Consider the following 25,646-nt stretch of genomic DNA (forward strand, 5'->3'; position numbering starts at 1 on the left):
GGCGGAGCTTGCAGTGAGCCGAGATCGCGCCACTGCACTCCAGCCTGGGCAACAGAGCGAGACTCCGTGTCAAACAAAACAAAACAAACAAAAAATAAAAATCTTTTCTGCCTAGAACTGTATTCCTTTGTCATCCCACACCAAGAACCCTCAACATAAGCTTCCGTGCTGCATTCTCCGTAAGCCAGAATTAAATAAAAGTGTTTTCCACAGTTTAAACGTGCAACATGACAGCCATCTTTGTTTATACCAAGACCCTTGGCTGCGCCCATTTCTTTCTCCTGCCACCACCCTGATGCGGCATGCAGGGTCCCAGGAAAGTCAAGCAGAGTAGGCAGGTGCAGGTGCAGCCGCACCCAACGGAGAAGAGGGACTGGCAGGCACTTAGGGCCGCACAGGCTCCTTGTCATTCCAGTTTCTATGACAACAAACATCTGAGGCGCTATCACCTAATCACGATGACAAAAGAAGCCGATTAAGAGCTTCTGGGGAAACAATGTGAGCAAGAGTGCTTTAGAAAGTGCCAGTGTGCTAGCCGGGCATGGTGGCGGGCGCGTGGGGTCCCAGCTACTCGGGAGGCTGAGGCAGGAGAATCACTTGAATCCAGGAGTTGGAGGTTGCAGTGAGCTGAGATTGCACCACTGCACTCCAGCCTGGGTGACACAGCAAGACTCTGTCTCAAAAGAAGAAAGAGCTAGTGTGACCGTCGACTGCTCTAAAAAGTGAGGGACGGCAGCCCTGGGGTGGGAGCTCAAGTGCTGGCGCCATTTCCACCAACCGTGGGCTCTCAGGCTCCGGTCACCGTGAGGCCAAGTCCACAGAGTGGTCGGACCAGCTGCACACCTGTCACTCAGTACTTCACCTCAGAGAGCAACAGGCACCTTGTCCCCACTTACCCCGTGACACTGGCTCCCCTTTCACTTCAGGGCTGACCCTGAACCCAAACCTGAGCGCGTCAGGTTGTCTGAAAACTGGCAGCGAGGAGCGGGCAGAGGGGCCTTACCCGGCGTGTAGAGCAGCGCGTCCACCGCTTGAGGGAACGTCTCCCCCGCCGAGGGGTTGATTTTATGCTTCAGCGTTTCCACGGTTGTCTTCGGAAGTGCCATGGGCACTGAAACACAAAACACGTGGAGTGTTACTGTCACAGCCTCGAGGAAATGGACGCGAGGCAACAGCCTCACGCACTCTGATTTCTGCAGAGTATCAGCTTGCAGGTAAAACTTCCTAATTTGTGAAGACGAAACTCTCTTGGACCTGGGGCGCTGAAAGCAAGTCACGCACTCTCGGCCTCCTTTCCTGGTTGTCGGCTGGTGTGCGAGTGAGTGGCCAGGCGCATCCCCACCTGTGTCCACAGCACACCTCCACGCCCCTATGCCTCGAGCCGCCTTTGTTTAAACACAGCCTTCTTCTCTGCTCCTGAGCCATCCCATCTGCTTGCTGCCCCCAAACATGACACAATGCCCAGCAAAGCGGAAACAAAATTCTCCTCAGTAACGAAGGCTTCCCAAGATGAGACCCAGAGACCTAACCCATGGGCGCAGCTTCCCAACCTAGAACCAGGGGCAGGTGGGGCTGGATAATCCCGGCTGTGGACGAATGCCCGGCATCCTGTGCGCCGTGGGATGTTGAGCATAAGATGCCAGTAGCGTCTCACACACAACCAAAGATATCTCCAGGCGCTGCCAAATGCCTCTCCGCAAGGAGGAGTGCAACGTCGCCCCCGTTCAAAACCACTGCTCCTCAGGAGATCCTAACACTCCTCTTGCTATCCAATCCAACCCATGTTTCCAGGCAAAACCTCAAGCGGCCTCCTGCCTGGAGGCCCCTGGGGCCAGCCTGCTCTGCGGCCTCTCCTGCCATCCCCTGCGGGCGCCTCGGCCTCCTGCGTCAAGGACTTCCTCAGTCCCCGCCGTCCAGGACCTGCCCCTTAAGTGCTTCTCTTCCATCATTTTGTTACTCTCACGACAACCTGAGAGACTGGTCCCGTTATCCCCATTTTGAGAAAAGAAAGATGAAGAACCCGACACACATCCACATCCGTGATCGACGGAGGATCACGCTGTCAGCAGGGGGTTGAGCAGGACTCCGCACGAGGCTGCTGGGCTCCACCGGGCTGCAGTGAAAGCCAGCTGGCCGCGGCCAGCGCCTCTTCAGCTCCTGCCTCAGATTATGACACCTTCGGTTATTATTTAATTCCGTACAGTCGGAGACCTTCCATCATGAGTTGCCCATAAGCTACTAAATTAAGCTCAGGCTCATGTGTCATGAGCTTTACCCACGGGAAAATGTTTCCGGATTTGTGAGGCGGGCGCGGGAGCCAGCGCACCACACCGAGTGACACCAGCGTGGCAGCACCCCTCTGCCGTCATGTGCTGCTAGCAGAGGCGTTCGAAGGCTTTCCTGTAAACGCCCGACAGAGATTAGTCATGAGTTTGGAATGAGATCAACCGCTGAAGTAGGGCGGCCGTTTGATTTTGTTCCCAAGAGAAAGAAAAGAGCCATCAATGTCTGGTTGCAGGACTGCTGGACAAAAGCTCCTTCAGGCCACTCGGCCAGCCTTGCAGGAACGCAGGCACCTGGGCCTGGCTGCTGCTGCAGCTCAAGGTCCCCCGGGTCACGTGGGAGAGGGATTCTGTGCCCAGAGAGTGGCAGAGGTCCTGCAGTTGGTGACAGACACCACAAAGAGAGCAAACTGTACCCAAGCGAATAAACACGTAAGTGACGTTTGTTCCTAATTCTGGGACAACGTTTTAGAAAGCCAGAGTCCCCTAGATCTATGCCCAAGGGAAATGAAAACAGGTGTGCACACCAGAGCTTGCGCATGAATGCCCACAGCGGCCACAACGCAGAGACCACGCCAGCGCTCACTCAGTGATGAAGGGACAGACCAAACGTCCTTCACCCAAACAATGTCTATCACTCAGTCACAAAAAGACCAGAAAACCCTCGGCTCGAAGACCTTCACGAGAAGGAAATGGGAGTCCAGCAGCAGCCCCTGTGGCTTCCAGAATCCGAGAGCCAGATCCACATCTACAGGATGGCCAGAGGGTTCCTGTCTGGGACAGCGGACCCAATCAAGAAGATGGCGGATCCTGACGTGCAGGGCCTCTGCTCACTCACGCAGCGGTGAAGCCCATCAGTCAACGGGCCGGCTGTGCAGAGGTGCCCAGCTTCTCAGCAGGTGCGTTCCTAACTGCAAGCCCCAGACACCCGCTCCCCGCCAGTCAGAGATTCCGGGAGCCGCTCCACAGCCCCCCACAGGTTTCTACTGTGCTTCAGCCAGCCAGAGGAACGGCTGCTGTTTGCGACTAAGAATCACCACAAATGCTTGCAGTGTACTCTGGAATGCTATCCAGACACACAGACGACGAGGTGCCTCAATTGAACGGATGAGCAAGGGGCTCCAAGGTGCACTGTGCAGTGAAGGAAGGAAAGATGCCAGACAACGTGTGCGACTCGAAAGTAAATTACAAATATAAAAGAAAAAACCGGGAGATCTGAGCTTGGTTCTACTCGATAAAACAGACATCGACCAGATAAAATCACTTAAGGTGTGTAATCAGGACAATGATCCACGCTAAGAACGAGCATATCTTACCTTCTTTCCTCATCTTATCGAAGTAGGATAACTTGGAGGCAGCGTAGATGGCGCCTGGTGACTGCAGCGTACCCACGACGGCGTCCATCAGCAAGACGTGGGTCAGCGCCTGCTGGACGTACTGAGGGTCCTAGAACAGAAACACGTGCCTTTCAAAACAGCAAAACATTGTTCCTTGTCTCATCACACGGAACAATCCTTCCAAAACGCATTTTTTCAAAGTGACATGAAGAGTTTAAATCACCGATGAATTTGGATCTTATATCGTATATTTTTTCTCTTAGTTAAGACAAATATCGATTGTTTATACCAGGGATCGGCCAGTGTTTTCTAGAAGGGGCTAGGCAGGAGGCATTTCAAGTTTTGTGGCCAGTCTCAGCTGAGATCACCCACTGCCTGTCACTGTGGCACGGGAGCACCCAGGGACATTTCATAAACAAGCAGGCAGGACTGGGTTCCAGTAAAACTTGACTTACAAAGACAGTCCGCAGGCCCACGGGCATTGCTTTGACTGTGCTGGTGTATGCTCTGTAAACCAGTGGGTATAGCATCAGATGGCTAGTCCAAAAGCCACAGGGCACTGGGATCTTAAACAGGACCCAGTCACCCTCCGCCCTGTGACCGGGAACTTCCTGTAATAACAGCAGCCCTCCTGCTATGGCCCCGTCTGTTTCTCCTAGCACTGCCACTGTGGTGGGTGCCATCGTCCCCAGCATTTCTCTGAGGAGTAGTGGGGCTATGCACCTCTTTATAACCTGGTGAGCTGTTCCCTTTCTATGAGTTCCACGTTCATGGCCTTTGCCCATTTTCTAAGGTGTCTTCCTGTCTTGTCCCGCCCTTGAGCAGCGTGGATGCCTCCCCTACACACCACCTGCCCGTGGTTCCCTTCATTACGGTGCAATTGTCATTTGATATCATCAAAGCTATCAATTTGGCCCAAAGTAAATTAAGGTACAACAATCCCTAGAAAATCATCTTAACCCTGTGGAAGGAAAGCAGTACTGCCCCTGCCAAATTCCAAATCCTGTGACCGTGAAGAGTTGCTCAGAGCAGGGGAGCCCAGAACACCCAACTCCAGCCTGCGGGTGTGGACAGCACCAGCACCGTCCAGCCCCCAGCCCCTCTCTCTGGGATGTCGCCAGCCCGGAGCGGGCAGTGGAGCACCCACACCTGCCTAGACCGCCCTGCGTCTTCTCATCATGCCCTTCCCTAGTGCCAGGAGACCTCTCGCTGGGCCACACAGACCACAACATCTTCAATGCTTCTGTCAAGATGGTGCCCGACAAAGTCACTCTGCTTAGGAGACCCAGACCTGGCCCCGAGCACTCACAGCTGAGGACCGCCACAGGACCCACAGGCGGTGAGAGGCCCCCGAGGCAGCCACAGCAAAGGGCAGAGGGGACCCGCGTCTCCCACCTTGTGGTCATCGGCCAGCTTCTTCCCAGCCCACATCTCCTTCACCATCAGGTGCCAAAGGTCACACTCAGTTTTCAGGTTGGCTTCGAAGACTTCTTTCTTGGACGCCACTTTGATTTTTAGAGCGGGTATTCTCCTAAGCAGAAATGCAGTAGAGGAGCTCCTGACCTCCTGCAGAGGCAGAAAAGGAAGAGTTAGGAAGGTCACACTCAGAGAACACGTGGATTAACCAGAGACAGAGGCAGAGCGGGCTCTGGAATGAAGAGGCAGATGGGCTGCAGGCACGAACCCTGCTGGCACGCGGAAGGCAGGGCCCGGGGCGAGGGGCGGTGTTCCCGTGGACGGCAGGTAGGATTCACCGGGGTGCAGCACCTACACGCACCCACACAGCTGGGCTCGCACAGTGTCTGAAGGCGGCGCATTCTTTCACATCCTGAAATACTTCTCTCTCCCGCTTTTTTTTTTTTTTTTTTACGTCCATCTCCCTTTCCTGGTACTTATTTACCTTTCTTTGGAATTCTACAAGGAAGTCTGGCAAAGCAGGTGTGGAGAAAAGAAGAAACCGAAGGCCAACAGCAAGAGGTGGATCTACTGGCTGAGCATTTACTATGGGCTGCGACTGTGGCTTGACTGCCCTTCCGGCTTCTATGACCACTCAGCAGGTGATCACATAAAACACTCGGGTGTCTGACACGCCTCTTACAGTCCCCTTAAATCTGGGGAAACAACTATAAGGCGTAAGATGAATCAGGATGAAATTCAGATTTCCTCGACAGGGAAAATGACTGCCTTTAAAGTAGGATGTTAAAACTGTTTGAAGATTTTTTAATTGTTATAAAATAAACTTGTTATGTTTTACATGAACCAGGTCCGACTGTGACTAGAAAATGTGAGCTACTGTAGCTCACTGTGGCCGGCACACGGCAGTTTCTCAGTAGACGTCTCATGGATGAATGAACGCATCCTGCTGTCCCTAATGAGAATGTCAGCCCACACTGCTTCTTGCTTCCTGCCTCCCAGACGCAAGTCAGTTGTGTTAGAAAAGCAGTTACCATTCTAAGCCTGCTCCGTACGTAAACGACTCAATCCCTACCACCCACTGAGAAGGTATCAGCCTTACTCCTGCTTTATGGATGAGCAAACTGAGGGACAGGAAGCCAAGTGGTCTGCAGAAGGCCTGTGGCTGGTACTTGGCATGGCTGGCCCGCTCCAGCCATCTGCCTCCTAAACACAGGTGGGGTCCGGTGCCGCCTGCCCGTGCTGCCCTTACCTCTATATTTCTGAAGGTGGAAATCTCCACGTAGCCTGGCCTTCCTTCGGTTAGGAGGAACAGACGCTTCTGGGTCATGGCGATCTTGCCAACGCCTAGGTTCGTCTTGACGGAGCTGGACAACTTATACACACACTCGTTTTTATCCAGGTGTTCCATCACCAGCCACGGCAGACTGACCTCCTGGGCTTCTGCTTCTGTCTCTTTCCAGCAGTTGTAGAAATCTTTGAATGTTTCTGGGTCGATTTGTTTCTGCTGTCCTTAGTTTTATAAGAAGAAAAGAGAGGTATCTTATAGGCACATACATCGGGAGCCGCAAGGGCTTCTGCATGACCTGAAGAAACCACACACTACCGGAACCTGGCAGCAGGTGGCGCCAGCACTCAGGGCGCTGGATGGAAACTGCTAGAAGGTTTTCCAGGGCCTTCCCGGGCAGCCCAGGTGTGTTCAGCTGTCAAGGGAGGGGCACAGGATCTAGGCTGAGCCTGCAGCCCTTTCCAGCCCCCCGCTCTGGGATGGCCATGGGACCTGCTTCAGGTAGTCACAGCAACTCTTACCTTTGGGTAGGAAAGTCCTTCGGGACAAGAACACTCTTCTAATGGTGACAAAGACCCTCCTCATCACTAGAACTGGTGGCCACTGTCTCGGGGTCACGAGGGGAGCTAGTCCGAGGATGAAGCTAATGCCGGGAAGGTTGGATCCTTAGCGACACTGCCCTGCCACTGAGTCCGCCTCGCCTGAAACTGGCCTGACCTCCACGCTCTTTGGTTACAAGCAAATCATTAACTTTTATCGTTTGCAACTGAAATCATCTCCGCTGATGAGAAGCGGTAACCTTCCCGCAAGGCCAGCACTCACGGACTCTGGAGTCAGAGGGGCCTGAGCCTGAGGCCCACTTCATGGCTGTTCACAGAGACTCCTGGCAAGTCGTGGAACGAACCTGCTTATCTGTCAGCTGGAGATGGGACGACCCCTTGGAAATCCCAAGTCCCTGCCGGCAGGTCCTGCCAACTCCAGCCCCTTGCCTGCCTGCTTGGCTCTGCCGCCACCCTGTATCCCAAGCCTGACTGTCCCTCTCTCCATCCCCTGACGTGCGACAAGTTCCCCTCAATTCTGCACAGGAAACCCCTCCTCAGTGGCTCCTGCCTTCAGAGCCAGCCCCACTCACAGCCTGCTTCGCTCAGCACTCAGAGCCACTTTTCTAAAATGCAAGGAGGAGCTCCCGCTCCCGTTTCCAACACTCAGGGCTGCTTCTGTACACCGCCACATTCCTCCAAGATTGGGCCCCGCCTACCCACCCCACAGCCCAGCCGTACCAAGCATGCTCCCAAACAGGTCGTGTTACACACACACACACACACACACACACACTCATCCTGTCTGCTCACACCAGGAAACTCCTACCCATCCCTCAACACCCGGCTAGACGTGCCCACGCACAGCCTTCCCTGATAAGAAAGAAACATCCTGGCCAGGCCACTGCTGAGCTGCACACACGCTTCCCTTATGGCACTGCTGTGTCCAGCAACACTTGCTATATGCCAAGAACCACAATTCGCTCGATATGGGGTCCTACTTACAGCCACCTTGTGAATGAGGTGGCTCATTCACAAGGGGAAACTGAGACACGGAAAGCCCTTTGCCAGCAGACCTGGGCTATGAGGCCGGGCAGACGGTCTGCCCAGAGCTGGGGTATGCCTTCCTGCTAGTCGCTACTTGAAAGGGGAGTACCTGTGACCCCAGATCCTCAGATCTTCAGATCCCGAGTCTGAAACCAGAAGACGTGGCTAATGGTCCAGCTCTGCCACGCCCCTGCTCTGATTCCATAACAAAGCGTCAACAGCGACGCCTGTCTAGGGAATCCGCTATCATGGCCACAGCTGAGTCTAGGACGACTGAGTCGTCACGGCAGCAACTAAAAGAGGAACGCCGTGGGAAGAGTCAGCACTGTCACAGGGTCAGGAGGATTTTTTTTTTTTTTTTTTTTTTTTTTTGAGACGGAGTCTTGCCCTGTCACCCAGGCTGGAGTGCAGTGGCCGGATCTTAGCTCACTGCAAACTCCGCCTCCCAGGTTCACGCCATTCTCCTGCCTCAGCCTCCCGAGTAGCTGGGACTACAGGCGCCCGCCACCTCGCCCGGCTAGTTTTTTGTATTTTTTAGTAGAGACGGGGTTTCACCGTGTTAGCCAGGATGGTCTCGATCTCCTGACCTCGTGATCCACCCGTCTCGGCCTCCCAAAGTGCTGAGATTACAGGCTTGAGCCGCCGCTCAGGAGGACTCTTAGTCTCACTTCGGAGTCACAGGCACTGGGGGCCCTGCAGGGTGAGCTGAGCAGGAAGGCAGGCTTCAGCACACGGCGCAGGCGCCAGGCGGTTATGCGAAAATCTCCACCAGGTGGGGGATTCCCAGTGAATTCTTCTTTCTGCCTGTCTGTATTTTCTAGTCACCAGATCCAAACAGAAGAGAAATATGCACCAGTAAGGGTCTCTCTAGGTGCACTGTGATTGTTCCAAAGAAGTCACAGAAGAAGACAAAGGAGGGTGCTGTGGCCCGGTGGGCGAGGCCTGTCAGGCCAGGTCTCCTCAGCCCCTGTGCTGGGCAGTAAGGTCATCTGTGAGGTCGCAAAGAGCATGTAGGTCCTCTCCCCACTCCACACCTACAATTGTTTGCCAGAGTCCCTCTCTGTTTCAGAAATACCATTCAATGCAGCCGCCTCCGCCTCGGCCTGGGGTGCCTCAGCCTACCCTTCCCAAGGGTTCTGAGTTGCTGGATTTATTTTAATTTTTATTTTATTTTATGTATTTCATTTTCTTTTTTAAAAAATTTAGAGACGGTCTTGCTCTGTCACCCAGGCTGGAGTGCAGTGGTGTGATCATAGCTCACTGCAGCCTCAAATTCCTGGGCTCAAGCCGTCCTCTAGCCTTGGCCTCTCGAAATGTTAGTATCACAGGCGTAAGCCAAGGCGCACACTCTGGGTTTAAGGCAGAAGCACTTGTTATGTGAATCACATCACATAAAACCATCTTTCGGTCAGGTGGCCAGGCAAGGAGAGGCCCCAAAAACAGGAAAAAGAGAGTGAGAATGAATAGGCGAAGCCATCACCTGATGAAGGAGCCAGACACCCTGAGTGTGGAGCCCCAGCCACGAGTCCTGCCCCTTGCACCACTCAGGGCGAATCTTCTAGCTACCTGGTCCACAGCAGTTCCTGGGGCTGGGCAGGGTGAAGTGAGTGTCACCAGAGCCTGATATAGCTTCTTCACACAGACAACAGTGCTGACCTCAGGGCGAGGGCACTCAGGGCTCTAGAAAGCCCCAACGATGGGAGGAGCAGCAAGACCAAAGTCCCCTCAGGCAAGAAGCAACACTCACCGCAGCTGCCACCAGTGCTCAGCCAGCCTGTGGACACCACGCCACCAGCACTGCAGCAGAACAAGACAGTCCATGCCCAGGGTCACTGTGCAAACCCACCACCATGCATACCCACAGGCACTGTGCAAACCCACCACCGTGCATACCCACAGGCACTGTGCACACCGACCACCACTGCACACCCAGACACAGGACAGCACGCCCACGACTGTGCTCACCCACAGACACTGTGCACACCCACCGTGCACACCCACCCCACGGCCACTGTGCACACCCACCACAGTGCACACCCACCGACACTGCACACACACCCCACCAGCACCATGCACACCCACGGCCACTGTGCACACCACTGTGCAGTACGCCCGCCACTGTGCACACCCACAGACGCCATGCACACCCGCAGCCACTGTGCACACCCACCGACACTGCACACTTATGACCACTGTGCACATCTCTGGACACCAGGCACACTCACGAGCCTGTGCGATCCACAGCAGCTGCCATGCGCGCGCTTCTTGCACAGGCCCACGTGGGCGCAGTGCCCAGTCCTCATTTGACTCCAGTTTCACACAAACACCAGCTGTTAACCTCGCTCTCGTCACCCACACGCCTCCAGTACAACTGTTCCTGCTCAGCTCGGTGGCGTTCAGGCGGCGTCACCATTGGAGCTGTCCATGGACATCTTGCTTCCGCACGGCCATGCTGGAGGCGGCTGACACGTCGGCGTCCCTGGGGAGGGCCACCTCACGGGCAGCTGCAGCAGGGAGCATATTGGCCTTGCGCTGTTAATAGCATATTTTGCCATTAAAGTATGTAATGATGAAATTGCAATAATTTTTTGAATACAATCTGATGTATTCTTATATCACGTAAATTCGTCCAAAGATGGTGACACCGAGCTCTGACCAAACTTCTTTTTAACAAATGCCCATTTGGCCAAAACATATATTAGGTGCTGCTTTACACTGGTCACTTCAGGCGCACATGTCCCAGAATCAAGACCATTTCCTAACCTAATCGGCAACGTAAGCAAGGCCAAAGTGACAACAGGGCCACTGATGGCATTGTCACAACCAGCCAGGTCTGCTGGACAGGGCCCACACACCCCACTGCAAACCCCCCTTCCAGGGCTCCCTTGCAACTGGGCGGCCACATGACACAATTCTGCCCAATGAGAGGAAACAGAAGTCACTGTGTGGCAGGGGGGAGGTGCCTTAAAAGGTGGACGGACCCTGCTATTGTGGTGCTAATGCCCACGGCCGGCTTGTGACCAGGAGACAGCAGGCTGCTCCAGGCCACAGAGGAGTGACGGAAGGAGCTGGCCCGAGATGACACTGAGGAGCTGCCGTGCATGCCCTGGACTCCTGTCACGTGAGAGACAGGCACCCCCAGTGGGATTCAGCCCCTGCCCTGCCCCACAGGCGGCTCCTGGGTGGTGCTCACCATCCACAGGAGCTCGAACCAAGTGGGTCCCACCCTGCCCTGCTTGGCTGGTGCATCATCGCAGTGTCCCCAAAGCACAGCACGGGAAGTGACCACAGAGCATCTGAGCTCACCCCCATTGGACTCAACAACTGGGACCAGTGAGCGCACGATCTGATGGCTTCACCACACAGGGAGAGGTACAGGGCGTGCACACACACACGCAGGCTCTCACACACATACACACACACACACACATTCTCACACCCACACACATTCATATACACACATACACACTCGGCCATGACATCCCTCAGAGGCCACAGGCAGGATAAGCAAGGAAACTGCATTCTGCAGCACCTGTTCACAGCCGGAAGAGCGACCTGCCAGGCCCCTGTCACCAGGACAGCTTCTCCCGAGGGCCTGAAGAGCCCTACACATCCGTAAGGAAAGGAAAAGCAGCCCAAGATAAAAATGGGCAAAGATCACAGCAACGCAGCTCGCAGAGAAGAAACCAGAACTGCTCCTGAGCACGTGTGCTGTTGGCGACGTCAGTGTGGCATCCTTGCACACTCACAACGGGTGAGAGTCGAGACCGAGGAATGTGTGCTGCCTGGGAGGATGGAAGCGCAGCCCTCGCCAAGCCCGAACGACGGTTCTCACATCTCAAAGCAGGCCTTGGGTACACATCTGAGAGGGACTGACCCACACATACGCCAGAAAACAGGTGCGACACCACTGATGGTGAAACAGGTGGATAAAAGGTGCCCACACACGACAGCACAGGCAGTGGTTGAAGTGAATGAACCCAGCGGATGTGGAGCAACACAGATGCGTCTCAAAAACACCATGAGTGAACAGCACGTGCAAACTCAGACATACGGTGGGACAATTCCCATTCTCCCAATTTTGTGTTTAAACTCACAAAACCTAGGTCCTGTGTCAGGTGCATCCATTTGTAGTAAATGCATAAAAACATGGCCAGAAAAAAGAGCTCCAGCTTGGGACAATGGCTCCCTCTGGGGAGGGAGGGAGAGAGGCGCACGGGGCCCGCGCTGGGTCTAAGCACAAGCCCACTGCACTCCATGGGAAACGCAGCAGGTGTCAGTCTGGGCGCAGGACCGTGACATTTGTCACAGGACCCTAGCATTTGTCCCGTGTCCCTGCTTTTGCATGTGTCTGCAGCATTTCAGCTGAGGCCATGGTTCTGTACAGATGCTGAGCAATTCTCCCAGGCAAGGAACATCTTCATCTCCCATCAGCAATTCTACATCCCTTCCACCCACACAGAGCGCAGCTCAGAGCCCAGCCTGGAGACGTGTTTAAGATCTCAGCGACAGGCACATTGCCTAAGGGCCCTGCCAACCACACCCGTTCCCAGGTAAGTGCCCAGAGCAACAGTCAAGACCACGGTGCTGCAGCGGTCTTGCCTGTCACCAGCTGGCGGCTTACCTCACCACTGCTGTTACCTGACCATTGTCGTTAAGTATTTAAAATATATGGGACCAGGCATGGTGGCTCATGCCTGTAATCCCAGCACTTTGGGGGGCCAAGGCAGGTGGATCATCTTGAGGTCAGGAGTTCGAGACCAGCCTGGCCAACATGGTGAAACCCTGTCTTTACAAAAATACAAAAATTAGCTGGGTGTGGAGGCACATGCCTATAATCCCAGCTACTCAGGAGGCTAAGACAGGAGAATCACTTGAACCCAGGAGGTGGAGGTTGCAGTGAGCCAAGATCGTGCCATTGTACTCCAGCCTGAGAGACAGAACAAGACTCTGTTTCAAAAATAAATAAAGTAAAATAAAATATATGGGCCTGGTTCAGTGGCTCATGCTTGTAATCTCAGCACTTAGGGAGGCCGAGGTGGGTGGATCACTTGAGCCCAGAAGTTCGAGACCAGCCTGGGCAACATACTGAAACCCTGTCTCTACAAAAAATACTAAAATTAGCTGGGCTCGGTGTCACGTACCTGTAGTCCCAGTTACTCGGAAGGCTGAGATGGGAGGACTGCTTGAGCTCAGGAGGTAGAGGTTGCAGTGAGCTGTGATTGCACCAGTCCACTCCAGCCTAGGCGACAGAGCCAGACCCTGTCTCTAAATAATAAAATCGGTGATGGTGCCAGGCGTCCTCTTACCTACAGTCAAGGCCTCGAACAGCCGCTGGATGGTGCTGGCGTCCTTCACGATCCCTGACTCCTGGACCCGCTTCATGAAGTCGTCCAGCTGCATGTACTCCTTGGGCAGCTTGAAGTTCTTCACGTGGTCGTCCAGCTTCGAGGCCTCGTGCGGCTTGTCCAGGATCTCACTGATGAGCCGCATCAGCTCCGGCGCCTGCTCCGCCTGCGCCCGCTCGGGGGCAGACATGGATTCCACCGTCCTTTTCACCAAATCAGCGGGAAAGATCCGTATGTCTGTTTTATACAGATTCTGGAAGTCCAAGAGGGCGTTCAGCAGCTGTCCTTGCATCAGATGAACGAGCCCTCGGAGGTAGAAATAGCGGGCCAGGAGCAGAGAGTTATCAGGAGCCAGAAAGCCCATGGCCTTGCTCAGCAGGGTGACAAAGTCGGCATAGTACGCCTGCACGCACTCGCTCACCAGCGGAAAGTGGATTTCGGGAATCTTGAAGGTATATGGGGACTTCGGCGTCACATTCAGTACTAAAACATTAAGGGGAAAAAGGAGAGCATTAGCACAGCCCTTACAAATGAACACGTGTCCCTGTGACATCATCTTGTCAAGGACAATGTTTCTCTGGATGCAAAATAAAATGAGAATGGGTGTGTCCCTCCAGAAACCTCCAGAAAGCTCCACGCACCCACCGCCCTGGGGGGCATGAGAGAACCCTCACTTTGCTCCCATGGTACCCCAAGGAAAACAGCAGCTAGCATTCACTGAACAATTTGATTTGCTACAACTAGTAATACTATTGAGGTATCGGGTACTGAGGCTTTATTTGAGGATGACGCTAATGGTCGAAGCCAAGATGTACTTGCTAGGCAGGATGAAGCCCTTTAGAACCACTGCTTCATTTACCTTAAAGACAACTCAGGACAGGGGTATCATTATTAGAGTCCTGTTCTACAGATGTGGAAACCGAGGCTTCCACAGCCTGGGTTACTTTTCCCAGGTACACAGAGACTAAGTGCCTGAGCCAAACTTCAACCAGGTGTGTGTCTCACACCAACTCCTTCTATAGATACTACCTAAGGGCCCTCCGGGTGCTAGGCACCAACTGGGTGCTGGTTTTCCTCTTCTCCCAGGAGCTCCAGTGGACCAAGAGAGCAGGCGGAGGGTTACGGGGTCTCCAGGGGAAGGTTCCGAGGGCAGAGAAAGCGGAGCATGCTCCCAGCGTGAGTGGGCACAGGACATCTGCCAGCGGCAGACTGACAGGTGTTCAGAAGAGGAACCACAGAACCAGGGAGGTGAAGTCGCCTGCCCAGGGTCACACAGCCAGGGGCAGAAGGCTCGGACCCCACAGTGGCCTCCAGAATGTTTGCTCTGAGCTCCAGCGCTCAGCTGATAAAGGCAAGGTGGTCTGTCATTCGCGCACACTGCCCCTGCTAGACCATAGCCCTCAGGGTCATCAAGCTGTCGCTCATGCGGCTCCTGGGGTCCGAGCACAGTGATCAGGAGGAACCGCATGGTGCTTGCCGCCTGGGCCTGAGACAGCAGCTGCAGGTGCCCCGGGGGTCAAGGCCCTGGCCTCCCAACAGTTTCTCCCATCCACCAGGGACAGGATGTACCTCCCCGAGAAGGCGCCAGGCAGGGCTCAGCCTCTCCGTGCACTCCCGTCTCTGTAGAAATGTCCCAACCACAGTCACAGTCCCTCCCCATCCCAGACCCTGCTCACTTTAGTCCTGGCCCTGGAATGCCAGCTCCACAAGGGCAGGGGCCCTGGGCTCCTTCACAGCTCTGGCTCTAGAAAGTGCCTGGTGCTCCCCTGCCTCCTATCACATGTGTGTATGTGTAAATATGTATTTATACACATGCAATCCACACAGACACACACAGCCTGCGGTGCCTGGCGCCCCCGCCTCCTATCACACGTATGTATGTGTAAATATGTATTTATACACATGCAATCCACACACACAGACACACACACAGCCTGTGCTTGTGAAGGATGCCGAACCATGCAGAGTCCCCGTTACCTTTAGCAGTGACACTGGGTGGCAGAAAATACAGACAAGAAATAATTTTCTAGAAGGCACACAGTTGGCAAAATGAGTATTCTAAACATTTCAAATAACTCGGCTGCTAAAACAAGCCCACTCCTCTCCCCTGAAACAAGTTCCAGTTTTGCTCAACGACTTGCAGTGCAGGAATGGGGGGGACCGACACACAGCACCACGATGGGGGGCAGCCCCTACCTGCGCTGCTGCCCGTACAGCCTGCGGTGTCCGTCAGCCGGAGCGAGGAGTTCCTGGGTGCCAGCTCAGGCATGACGATGTCCTGCAGGTTGGGCATGCTGACCACCATGCGCCTGTGGATGACCTGCAGGTGCGAGGACTTCCGAGAGGCTATTTTCTCAACGGTCGGTCTCCTTGGACTTACAAGCATTCCATTTATTCTGGGGTAGGAAAAAGCAACGCTTTACTTTATAGACACAATTATGATGGCAGAATAAGCCTAAACTAAGCGTTTTCCCCAGTGTAATGAAGAGCATGTGATACTCTTACAGACCAGTGGAAAACAGACTGGTAAGAACGTGTTGCCCAAACCTCACCAAGTGCAGCCTCAGGGAGACCCAGACGCGAGCCCAGAAGAAACCAGCATAAGCCAACAGGAGCCCTGACTGCAGCGGATGCGTGTTGGAGGGGCTCAGGAAAAAAGCAAGGAAGAGATGGAAAACCACAGGCTTTGAGGAGGGGGGAGGTGGGAAGAGAGAAAGGAGATGGGAGAGAGTGACACCAAGGAAGACGCAGGGCCGCAAACCACGGGGAGCACGCTAACATCAGGCACGTTTCAAGCGTTCCCTCAAGAAGTAGAAACAGGCCAGGAGTGGTGGCTCATGCCTGTAATCCCAGCACTTTGGGAGGCTGAGGTGGGTGGATCACCTGAGGTCAGGAGTTCGAGACCAGCCTGGCCAACATGGTGAAACCCCATCTCTACAAAAATACAAAAATTAGCTGGGCATGATGGTGGGTGTCTGTAATCCCAGCTACTCAGGAGGCTGAGGCAGGAGAATTGCTTGAACCCAGGAAGCAGAGGTCGCAGTGAGCTAAGATTGCGCCACTGCACTCCAGCCTGGGCAACAAGAGCGAGACTCTGTCTCAAAAAAAAAAAAAAAAAAAAAAGAGGTAGAAGCGTAGAGAGAAGAGCTTCCCAGCTGTTGCCCAGTTCATCATGAGTTTCTCAGCACAAGGCATTTCCCGTTGACTTTCTCGTTTACTCATTCGAATAAAACTGAGGTCCTTGAACACTGTGATCCCTAAAGAGCTGTGGATCCAAAACATGACAGTGAAGCACCTGTCCTCCTCCGACTGGGTGTCGAGGTCCATCTGAGCAAAGGCGTCCATCCTCCTGTTGAGCCGGGCTTTAAGGAAAGAATGGAACATGTAGGTGTCTAACACCTGGAAAAGACAGAAGGGCTGGTCACTGGGCTGTGCCGACTCCCCAAGTCCCTGCTCCAAAGCCCCGGAGCCGCCTGGCACAGAACTGGGCCATCCACCACTCATGCCCAGTGGATACTGACTGAGTGAACAAACTCGAGGGTTTTCTGTTCTTCCTCATTCACACAGGAGAAGAAATGGCGGCCGTCCACTCACACAGCGGGGCCCACATACCCACCCCGTGAACAAAAGCGTATTTCCTCATAGCTAAAAGAGGTGGACACATGCTTCTGGCCACAAGGCAGTAGACAAGGCTCAGACATATCCTCTTGACATAAACTGTGAGGAAACTCGATAAAAAAGAGGAAACGACTGTTTTCAGACACTGGACAAGAGGCAGGCTCGTGGCTGGTGCGGCTCCAGCCCTGAGGGCGTGGAGGGAGCTCACAGAGGCTGGGGCAGCTGGAAGCCTCGGGCAGGGCTCTGGAGATGAGGGAATGATACAGGGAGCGTGTATCAGGGTCTGTATTAGGAGCCTGTATTAGGGAGCCTGCATCAGGATCTCCCTAAGCCTTTGCTGAACACCCCGCTGCCCAGGCATAGGGCGAAACCGCATCAAACCAAAGAACGACTGGGAAGCTGTCAGCAAAACAACCCTCCAAGCTCACAAGGGCAGAGAGCCAGTCACACCTCCAACAGCCAGGGCGGAGGGTCCTGGCTGGCCTCCAGCCATTCAGGAGACACGGCGGGGCATGGAGGCACATCACTTAGCGGATGGGTTAGGTTATAAACCAACCCTAGAGAAAGGCTGTTCTTGGCCTACCCCAAAGCTGTAAAAAAAAAACCCCAAAAGGATCAAGGGACTCTTCAGGCAGCTTCTATCGCCTGCCAGGGCAAAGCCCCTGAGGTGATTATTTTTTGTAATAGTCACAAACGGAAAAACCCAAATGCTCAGTAGCAGGTGGACAGAAGAACAAAGCGCACTCTGTCCCAACCACGGGACATTCCTAGCAAAAAAAAGGAGCTGCTGCTGAGACACACAGTAGCCCAGCTTGGTCCAAGGCAGGAGGCTGAGGGAGAGAGGCAGGCAGAGCGCAGACCGTGGGACTGCACAGCCTGAGACTCTGAGACGGGCCGACCGTCTACGGGGACGCACGCAGGTAGAGTTGCCGGGACCTGGGGAGAGATGGGGCCAGCTGGGGTCATGGGAATGTTCTATGTCCAGGTTGAGGAAGTGGTGATACAGATATGTACATTTGTCAAAATCCATCAAACCACACACTTAAAATGGCCATATTTTAAGTAAATTATACTTTTTTTTGAGACGGAGTCTTGCTCTGTCACCCAGGCTGGAGTGTAGTGGCACCATCTTGGATCACTGCAACCTCCACTCCCCGGGTTCAAGCAATTCTCCTGCCTTAGCCTCCTGAGTAGCTGGGCTTACAGGCGCCCACCACCACGCCCGGCTCATTTTTGTATTTTTGGTAGAGACAGGGTTTCACCATGTTGGCCAGTCTGGTCTCAAACTCCTGACCTCAAGTGATCTGCCCGCCTCGCCTCCCAAAGTGCTAGGATTACAGGCGTGAGCCACTGTGCCTGGCCATAAGTAAATTATACTCTTAAAAAGCTGATTTTTTTAAAAAAGAGGGAGAGTAACATGACCAAAAGGAACCGTGCTAAAACAAACTTTTTGGAAAAATTGATACACTTGAGAAAATTTATTTTGAAAAGTATTTAAATACAAAAAAGGATAATGGGTTGAACACACATAGGCACACCCACGTCCCACAGCTCTCACCTGCTTATAAAACTGATGGTCCCCTGCAGCCCTGGTTTTGAGAAATTCTTCACTATTAAAGACTCTGTGTTCATAATTTAAATGATTCTTTACATCCCTGACAAAGAGAAAGATAGTCTGAGTGCTAAAACGTCCTTAAACACATGAAAAAATAGACCACTTTTAGTAGCAGAAAAATGGTTACAAGAGATATAAACTCTGAAAAAGCTGTGTTCTTCAGAAAGATTCTTGATTACCAAAATGATACGACATGGATGTATTTCGTGGTCAAGCATAAATTTCCCCCAACTAGAATGAAACTCCAGGAGGCAGTGTTCCTGTTCTCACCTTCCTCCAGCCCACCAGTTCCTGATGCAAATTAAGACACAAAAATCAGTTGTAGTTCACACACATGAAACTGAGTTCAGGGTGGGGAGCCCAGAGGGGCAGCCAGACTCTCCAAGTGCTAACCACCTTGGCCGCCAAGCCTCCCCAGACAAGTCACTTCACCTCTGTGTTTGCTTGTTTGTTTAGATGGGGTCTCGCTCTATGGCCCAGGCTGGAGTGCAGTGGCACAATCTTGGCTCACTGCAACCTCTGCCTTCCCGGTTCAAGTGATTCTCCTGCCTCAGCCTCGAAGTAGCTGGGATTACAGGTACACACCACCACACCTGGCTAATTTTCATATTTTTAGTAGACATGGGGTTTCACCACGTTGGCCAGACTGGTCTCAAACTCTTGACCTCAGGTGATACACCCACCTTGGCCTCCCAAAGTGCTGGGATTACAGGCGTGAGCCACCGCACCTGGCCCACTTCACCTCTTTGTACCCAGTTTCCTCAGATCATGTTATAAACCCATCGAGATTTTAGCACATGATCTCCCAGATCTAAAGTAATATACAAATAGAACGAACAACCTTACAGGGCACAGTCAGTACATAATCTGTTTAGTGTTTTCCTTGAGAGAATAAGTTATTTCATCCAGGGGAAATAAAGTTTTATCATCTGTAATCATATCTTCTGCTTCTTTTTTTAAAGAGCCAGGATCTTGCTATGTCGTCCAGGCTGTTCTCAAACTCCTAGGCTCACGGGATCCTCCCACCTCAGCCTCTCAAGTGGCTGGGACTATTCTGCTTTTCTGTCAACTCACTGAGCTTGTAAAATATTAAGAAATTTTAAAAAGGCTGGGCGCGGTGGCTCACGCCTGTAATCCCAGCACTTTGGGAGGCCAAGGCGGATGGATACGAGGTCAGAAGATCAAGACCATTCTGGCTAACCCAGTGAAACCCCGTCTCTATTGAAAATACAAAAAAAAATTAGCCGGGCATGGTGCCGGGTGCCTGTAGTCCCAGCTACTCGGGAGGCTGAGACAGGAGAATGGCGTGAACCCAGGAGGCGGAGCTTGCAGTGAGCCGAGATCGTGCCACTGCACTCCAGCCTGGGCGACAGAGCGAGACTCCGTCTCAAAAAAAAAAAAAAAAAAAAACTTGTTCATAAAATATTTCATCTTCAAAGAACAAAAGGAAAACAACATATTTAGGACCACACTAATTATGCCTCTTTGGGCAGAGATAATATCACATGTCTGTAATACACCATCCCTTTTTTTCCTAATAAATTATTCGCTTTATGCAAACAAATACATCAAAAGAATAGGCCATTTAGGCCAGGCGTGGTAGCTCACACCTGTAATGCCATCACATTGGGTGGCCAAGGCAGGAGGATCACCTGAGGTCAGGATTTGGTGACTAGCCTGGCAAACATGGCGAAATGGCCACATTTTGGCCCCGTCTCTGCTGAAAATACAAAAAATTAGCTAGGCGTGGTGGTGTGTGCCTGTAGTCCCAGCTACTTCTGAGGCCAAGGCAGGAGAATCACTTGAACCTGGGAGGCGGCAGTTGCAGTGAGCCAAGATGGTGTCACTGCACTCCAGCCTGGGTGACTGAGTAAGACTCTGTCTCAAAAAAAGAAAAAAAAAAAAGGCCATTTAAATTTCCATTTTGAAATAATCACACAGAGTACGATCAAGCCAGCAGACTCTGTGCTAACCCCCTTCCAAAGCAGAGCAACCAGCGAGAAGGAGAGGAGGAACACTGCCAGAGAAAGAGAGAAAGGGTGGGAGAAGGCCCAAAGGCTTTTGTATTACCAAGTACTTATCTATGAAGCTATCATTTTTGCCATACATTCCTTAAGTGACCGCATATTTAGGCCAGAAATAGCAACTCAATACCTGCACTGTATCACACTGAAATACACACACTTGGCTTGTCCACTTAACCAATTCTAGCTTAAGCGCTGAGGAAGCAATAGCACGCAGGAGGCAGCTAATGCAGTAATTCCTGGAATGAGGAGAAAGAAAACTCGCTAACGGGCACATCTTGAGTGCCCCACCCGTCCTGTGGCTCTCCCGTAGATGGTTTCATCATCTAGCTTACGAGTCACATCAAAATGGCCTGTCTGTCCCTGACTAGCCCCTGGATGCAGGCCTCTTGGGACAGAGCCCTCCGTGGACTGAGCCAGAGACTGGAGTCAGCACAGGCCAGAGTGACAGGTGCTCCCTGCAGGTTTATCAGATTTGCGTCTTCCTAGAGGGCTGTCCCAAAACAGCCACCTGCAGGGGGTCACCAGGAGAGGGCGTTAGGAAGGCACAGTCACCAGCAGAGAGGGCGTTAGGAAGGCACAGGCAGGGTCAGAGTCAAAAGAACAAACTTCCCATAACTGCTGATTGTAACAGTCACAAGAAAAGCTTTGGCGGGGCGGGGACCGCTCGTGTTTGCCAGGCAGATGGTGCCCATGGCCTGCCCTCTGGGGCAGGGTGCACGATCCCCATGGAATGGCTGACTGGCTGGTTACCTCCTCATGGACGCCGGAAACGTTCTCTCACGTACCTGAAGATGCTCACAAGCAGCTGCAGGGTGGTCTGCTGTATCTGGCAGTTGAGTTTCTGCTGCCAGGCCCGCCGGTGGGCGTGGCCCTCATTCAGGTCTGTGCTGGAGAGGAGGTGGGCGGCATGCAGCTCGTGGTGGAGCTGGAGGCTCTGCACCCTGGAAGGAGGCAGACCGAAGCTGGCTCAGCCCCAGCGCCGCTGGCCACCGCCGCTCACCAGCGGCACACAGCCCGCCAGGTAAATGAACACTTCGCAGGCTCAAATACCGATCAATAATTTGAGGGGCGGGTGATCGTTAAAAGTGCATCACGGGCTGGGCGCGGTGGCTCACGCCTGTAATCCCAGCACTTTGGGAGGCCGAGGCGGGTGGATCACCTGACACATGGGCCTCGACTTGGACTCCGCACACTTCACCCAGGCCAGATCATTCCCATCCTGCCACTGCAGTGAGGGCACTCCTGCTTCTAGGACACCAAAGGCTTCCAGGTAAGGCTGCCTCTTGACGGGTCACTCAGGGCTGCCTAGAAGGGACAGTCACGGCTCCCCCATGGCTTCCCCTCTGTACTTCCTGCCCAGGCAGGATCAGATGCCCCTCTGTGCCCTGCAACAAACATCCTGGGTGTCACCACTCTTGGCCCACCAGGACATGGCCACAGGCTCACCCCAGAGGGCCTCACTCAGGGACAGGAACTCACAGATATCTGTCAACCCTGAGTCACCATGAGATTGGACCCCTGGCCTTCCCAACACCACTCAAGGCTGCATGTCTAGAGGGACGTTAGAAATACACAAAATAAACAGAACCAACGCATAGCTGGTCACACATATTTCTTGAGCACCTACTATATCCTACTTTTGCCATACACTGATCTGTGTGCTGGGGAGGGGTGGTGGACACAGGCCAAGCTCCTGCCTGCATGGCACTTCCATGTGAGTGGGAGGAAGTAGGAAAAGAGACAAATCAAGAAAACAGGAGGTAATGGGGACATCAGGCACAGACGCACATCAGAGCGATGGGCTAGAGAGACATGATGGTCAGACTGAGCGGGTGGAGAAGAGTTCTCCCAGGAGATGACCTGGAACCAGAGATGTGACAGGAAGACGCAGACGGGGACCTGATGGAGACAGTGCGGCCCAGCATGGTGGCCGGGGTGGGGGAGGGTGAGGGCCGGGTCAGCATGGCCGGCAGGAGCCAATCTTCTCTGTGATGGGAAGGGCGCATTGGCCACAGGCCCCCGCCGCTGCCTGATCCTCCTGGAGACAGGGACAGAAAAAGGGAAGAACGGGATTCTGGGTGGAGGGGCCCACCAGGGGAGTGGCAGGCAGGCGGCGCCAGAGCCAGGACCAGGGTTCTCTCCAAACATGCTGAGGGGCCAGCCCAGCCCTGGCTGACCAGACTCACGGGACTTGGGCACTACCCCTGCCTAGAGGAGTCTTAAGAACTGTGATGTTTACCAGCACTAAACTGGCCTTTCATCTGGAAGAACACGTAGAATGCCAGGGAAAGAAATTTTGATGACTTCCCTCATGTAAAAAGGGCTATGATGCCACCTGGAGTCGCAGCTTCTCTTTCTGCATCTTCTGGTGCAGGGACAGTGGGGTCTGAAGGAGACGGCCATCCCCTCCCCCGGGATCCTGTGCCTCCCTCACCCAAGCGCGCAGCCAGCACAGCCCTGAGCTGGGGACCCTGCCCCTGCTGCCCAGGGAGAGAGCGGCTTCCATCAGAGACGAAGACAGCAGCGCAGAGGGTGACCAAGAACCAAGGGTGCTGAGGAAAGCTGGGGAAGAAGGGGGCTGCCCTGTCCCTCCCAGTCACACGCCCAGGTGCAGAGAGATGCACATTGCACTCCGGAGCCCCGAGGACGCCCCACACACACTGCAGCCCACAGCCCGTATCATGAGCTCAGAGGCCTCTTACAGACAGGTCACCCATGGCACACGGATTAGCTCGTGTTTATAAAATAGTCTCCAAAAATGAGAGGGAGACACAACATCCTGCATCCCCATTCTGGGGGAGCTAGCCAAAGCGGAGTCCAGCCTCCACGCCGTGTGCGTTCCTATTCCGGAATTCTAACAAGAAGACGAGGACACAGGCGGAATCCCACCTTCCTGGAAATGCTCAGAGCTCCACCACAGTCTCACAAAGCTCTGTTCTGTTACAGAATGCCACACTCTAAAAGTCAAGGAAGCAGCTGTGGCTTACCAGAAAGCAACTGAGATTGGGAAAGCACGTGTCTCCTTCAAAGTTCACGCAGATGACAGTTGCCAACAGAACAGCTGCTCAGGTGGCCCTGGGTGGGGAGGAGAGCCAGCGATTCCACAGCCCAAGCAAACAGAAACAAACCTTGCCTGTGCGAGACCATCGCTTGGCTTTAAGGCCTCAGGAAATTTTTTAAGATGCAAGAACAATAATAAAGGTAGTTCTCCAGCCGGGTGTGGTGGCTCACACCTGTAATCTGAGCACTTTGGGAGACCCAGGCAGGTGGATCACCTGAGGTCAGAAGTTTGAGACCAGCCTGGCCGACATGGTGAAACCCTGTCTCTACTAAAAACACAAAAATTAGTCAGGCATGGTGGTGGGTGCCTGTAATCCCAGCTACTAGGGAGGCTGAGGCAGAAGAATCACTTGAACCTGGAAGGCGGAGGTTGCAGAGAGCCAAGATCATGCCACTGCACCCCAGCCTGGGTGACAGAGCAAGACTCCATCTCCAAAAAAAAAAAAAAAATGTAGTTCTCCTAAACATTTTACAGAAAACTTCCAGGTAGAAGGAATAATCCACACCAAGGTAAGAGTCAAAAATCAGAAAAGCCAGGTGAAAGGCCAGGCCGGAAACCGCCCTCCTCCTTCCCACTCCTCCCAACGCAAAGACAAAGGAAGGCGAGGAGAAGAAAGGTGACTGCTGACCCAAATCCAGACTGCATCACAGGCTTCACCAGAAGCAAGTACAGCCTGGCTGTCTGCAAAAAGCCTCAGCGCTCTGCTCCCTCCAGCATGACCCCCACGACCCGCACTCGGGCCTGACTGCAGTCGGATCCCATAGGTTGTGAGGACTCCAGAGCAGGATCTCTCCTGCTATCATTTTATAAAATGCTGAAGGGAAACATGAGCTCCACAGAGCAACCCTGAGGGAGCCCCGGCACCAAAGCTGAGTCACTGCCTGGGGCACACCCAAGACGACCCAACACCTCCGTCCTGACATCATTAGCAACTACACCTCCTCTCACCCTCCCCTGACCAAATCCCTGCCAAGCCTCTCCACCTCGACAGAGACCTCAGGGCCCCCAAAGCCTGAAATATTATTTGACCCTTGTTGGAAAAAGTTTGCTGACGCCTGATCTAAGCCAATGAGGTTGAGTAACAGAGATGAAAGAAAACATAAACTATAAAACACTACGAAAAAATTAAGTTCCAGGCCAGGCACGGTGGTTCACGCCTGTAATCCAGCACTTTGGGAGGCCAAGGTAGGCAGATCACGAGGTCAGGAGTTCAAGACCAGCCTGGCCAACATAGTGAAACTCCATCGCAACTAAAAATACAAAACATTAGCCAGGCATGGAGGTGCAATCCCAGCTACTCGGGAGGCTGAGGCAGGAGAATCACTTGAACCCAGGAGGTGGAGGTTGCAGTGAGCCAAGATGGCGCCAATGCACTCCAGCCCAGGCAACAGTGTGAGACTCCATCTCAAAAAAAAAAAGAAAAAGAAAAAGAAAAAGGAAAGTGCCAATACAGTGCCAGGAGTGAAAGAAATGGACAATTTCTAGCTCGGAGAGAATGGGTCACACACATCAGAACATCAGAACCCAGCAGACTGATGAGGTCATGGGACAGGGGCCATGGCTGTCCTGTCATTAGTACACAGGCATTGCCCAATTCCGGGTATATGATGGGGATGCAATACACATCCAGTGAATGAATGAATGAATGAATGAATGAACGGATGAATGAATGAATGAACAAATGAATGAATGAATGGACAGGGAACTTCAAGGATCACAGGCACAGGATCCTGGGGCACAGGACAGAGGTTGGGTGGGTTTCCTGGGGGATGTCACTGTCTCTTGACTTGAATTAATATTCAGACAAGATTGGAATAAAGACAAATCACTTTCATTTCAAAATATTCACGGCTGGGCGTGGTGGCTCACACCTGTAATCCCAGAACTTTGGGAAGCCAAGGTGGGCGGATCACTTGAGGTCAGGAGTTTAAGACCAGCCTGACCAACATGGCAAAAACTGAAAATACAAAAATTAGCCAGGCATGGTGGCAGGCACCTGTAATTCCAGCTATTTGGGAGGCTGAGGCAGGAGAATCACTTGAACCCGGGAGGCAGAGGTTGCAGTGAGCCG

At 53.2% G+C, this 25,646-nt stretch overlaps 1 protein-coding gene across 1 annotated transcript in view; it reads right to left on the reverse strand.

Moving 5' to 3' along the window:
- Positions 1–25,646, reverse strand: part of DENND3 (DENN/MADD domain containing 3) — an 83,655-nt gene that overhangs the window by 13,341 nt on the left and 44,668 nt on the right. The window contains exons 10-18 of the mRNA XM_011938126.1: positions 21,300–21,455; positions 18,431–18,527; positions 16,550–16,653; positions 15,451–15,650; positions 13,216–13,737; positions 6,285–6,544; positions 5,015–5,185; positions 3,599–3,728; positions 1,004–1,111 (exon numbers count right to left, since the gene is read on the reverse strand). Of these exons, the coding sequence (XP_011793516.1) occupies positions 1,004–1,111; positions 3,599–3,728; positions 5,015–5,185; positions 6,285–6,544; positions 13,216–13,737; positions 15,451–15,650; positions 16,550–16,653; positions 18,431–18,527; positions 21,300–21,455 (1,748 nt within the window). The remainder of the gene's footprint in view (positions 1–1,003; positions 1,112–3,598; positions 3,729–5,014; positions 5,186–6,284; positions 6,545–13,215; positions 13,738–15,450; positions 15,651–16,549; positions 16,654–18,430; positions 18,528–21,299; positions 21,456–25,646) is intronic.

Source organism: Colobus angolensis, unplaced genomic scaffold (genome assembly GCF_000951035.1).
Source record: "Colobus angolensis palliatus isolate OR3802 unplaced genomic scaffold, Cang.pa_1.0 Scaffold17, whole genome shotgun sequence".
Lineage (NCBI taxonomy): Eukaryota > Metazoa > Chordata > Mammalia > Primates > Cercopithecidae > Colobus > Colobus angolensis.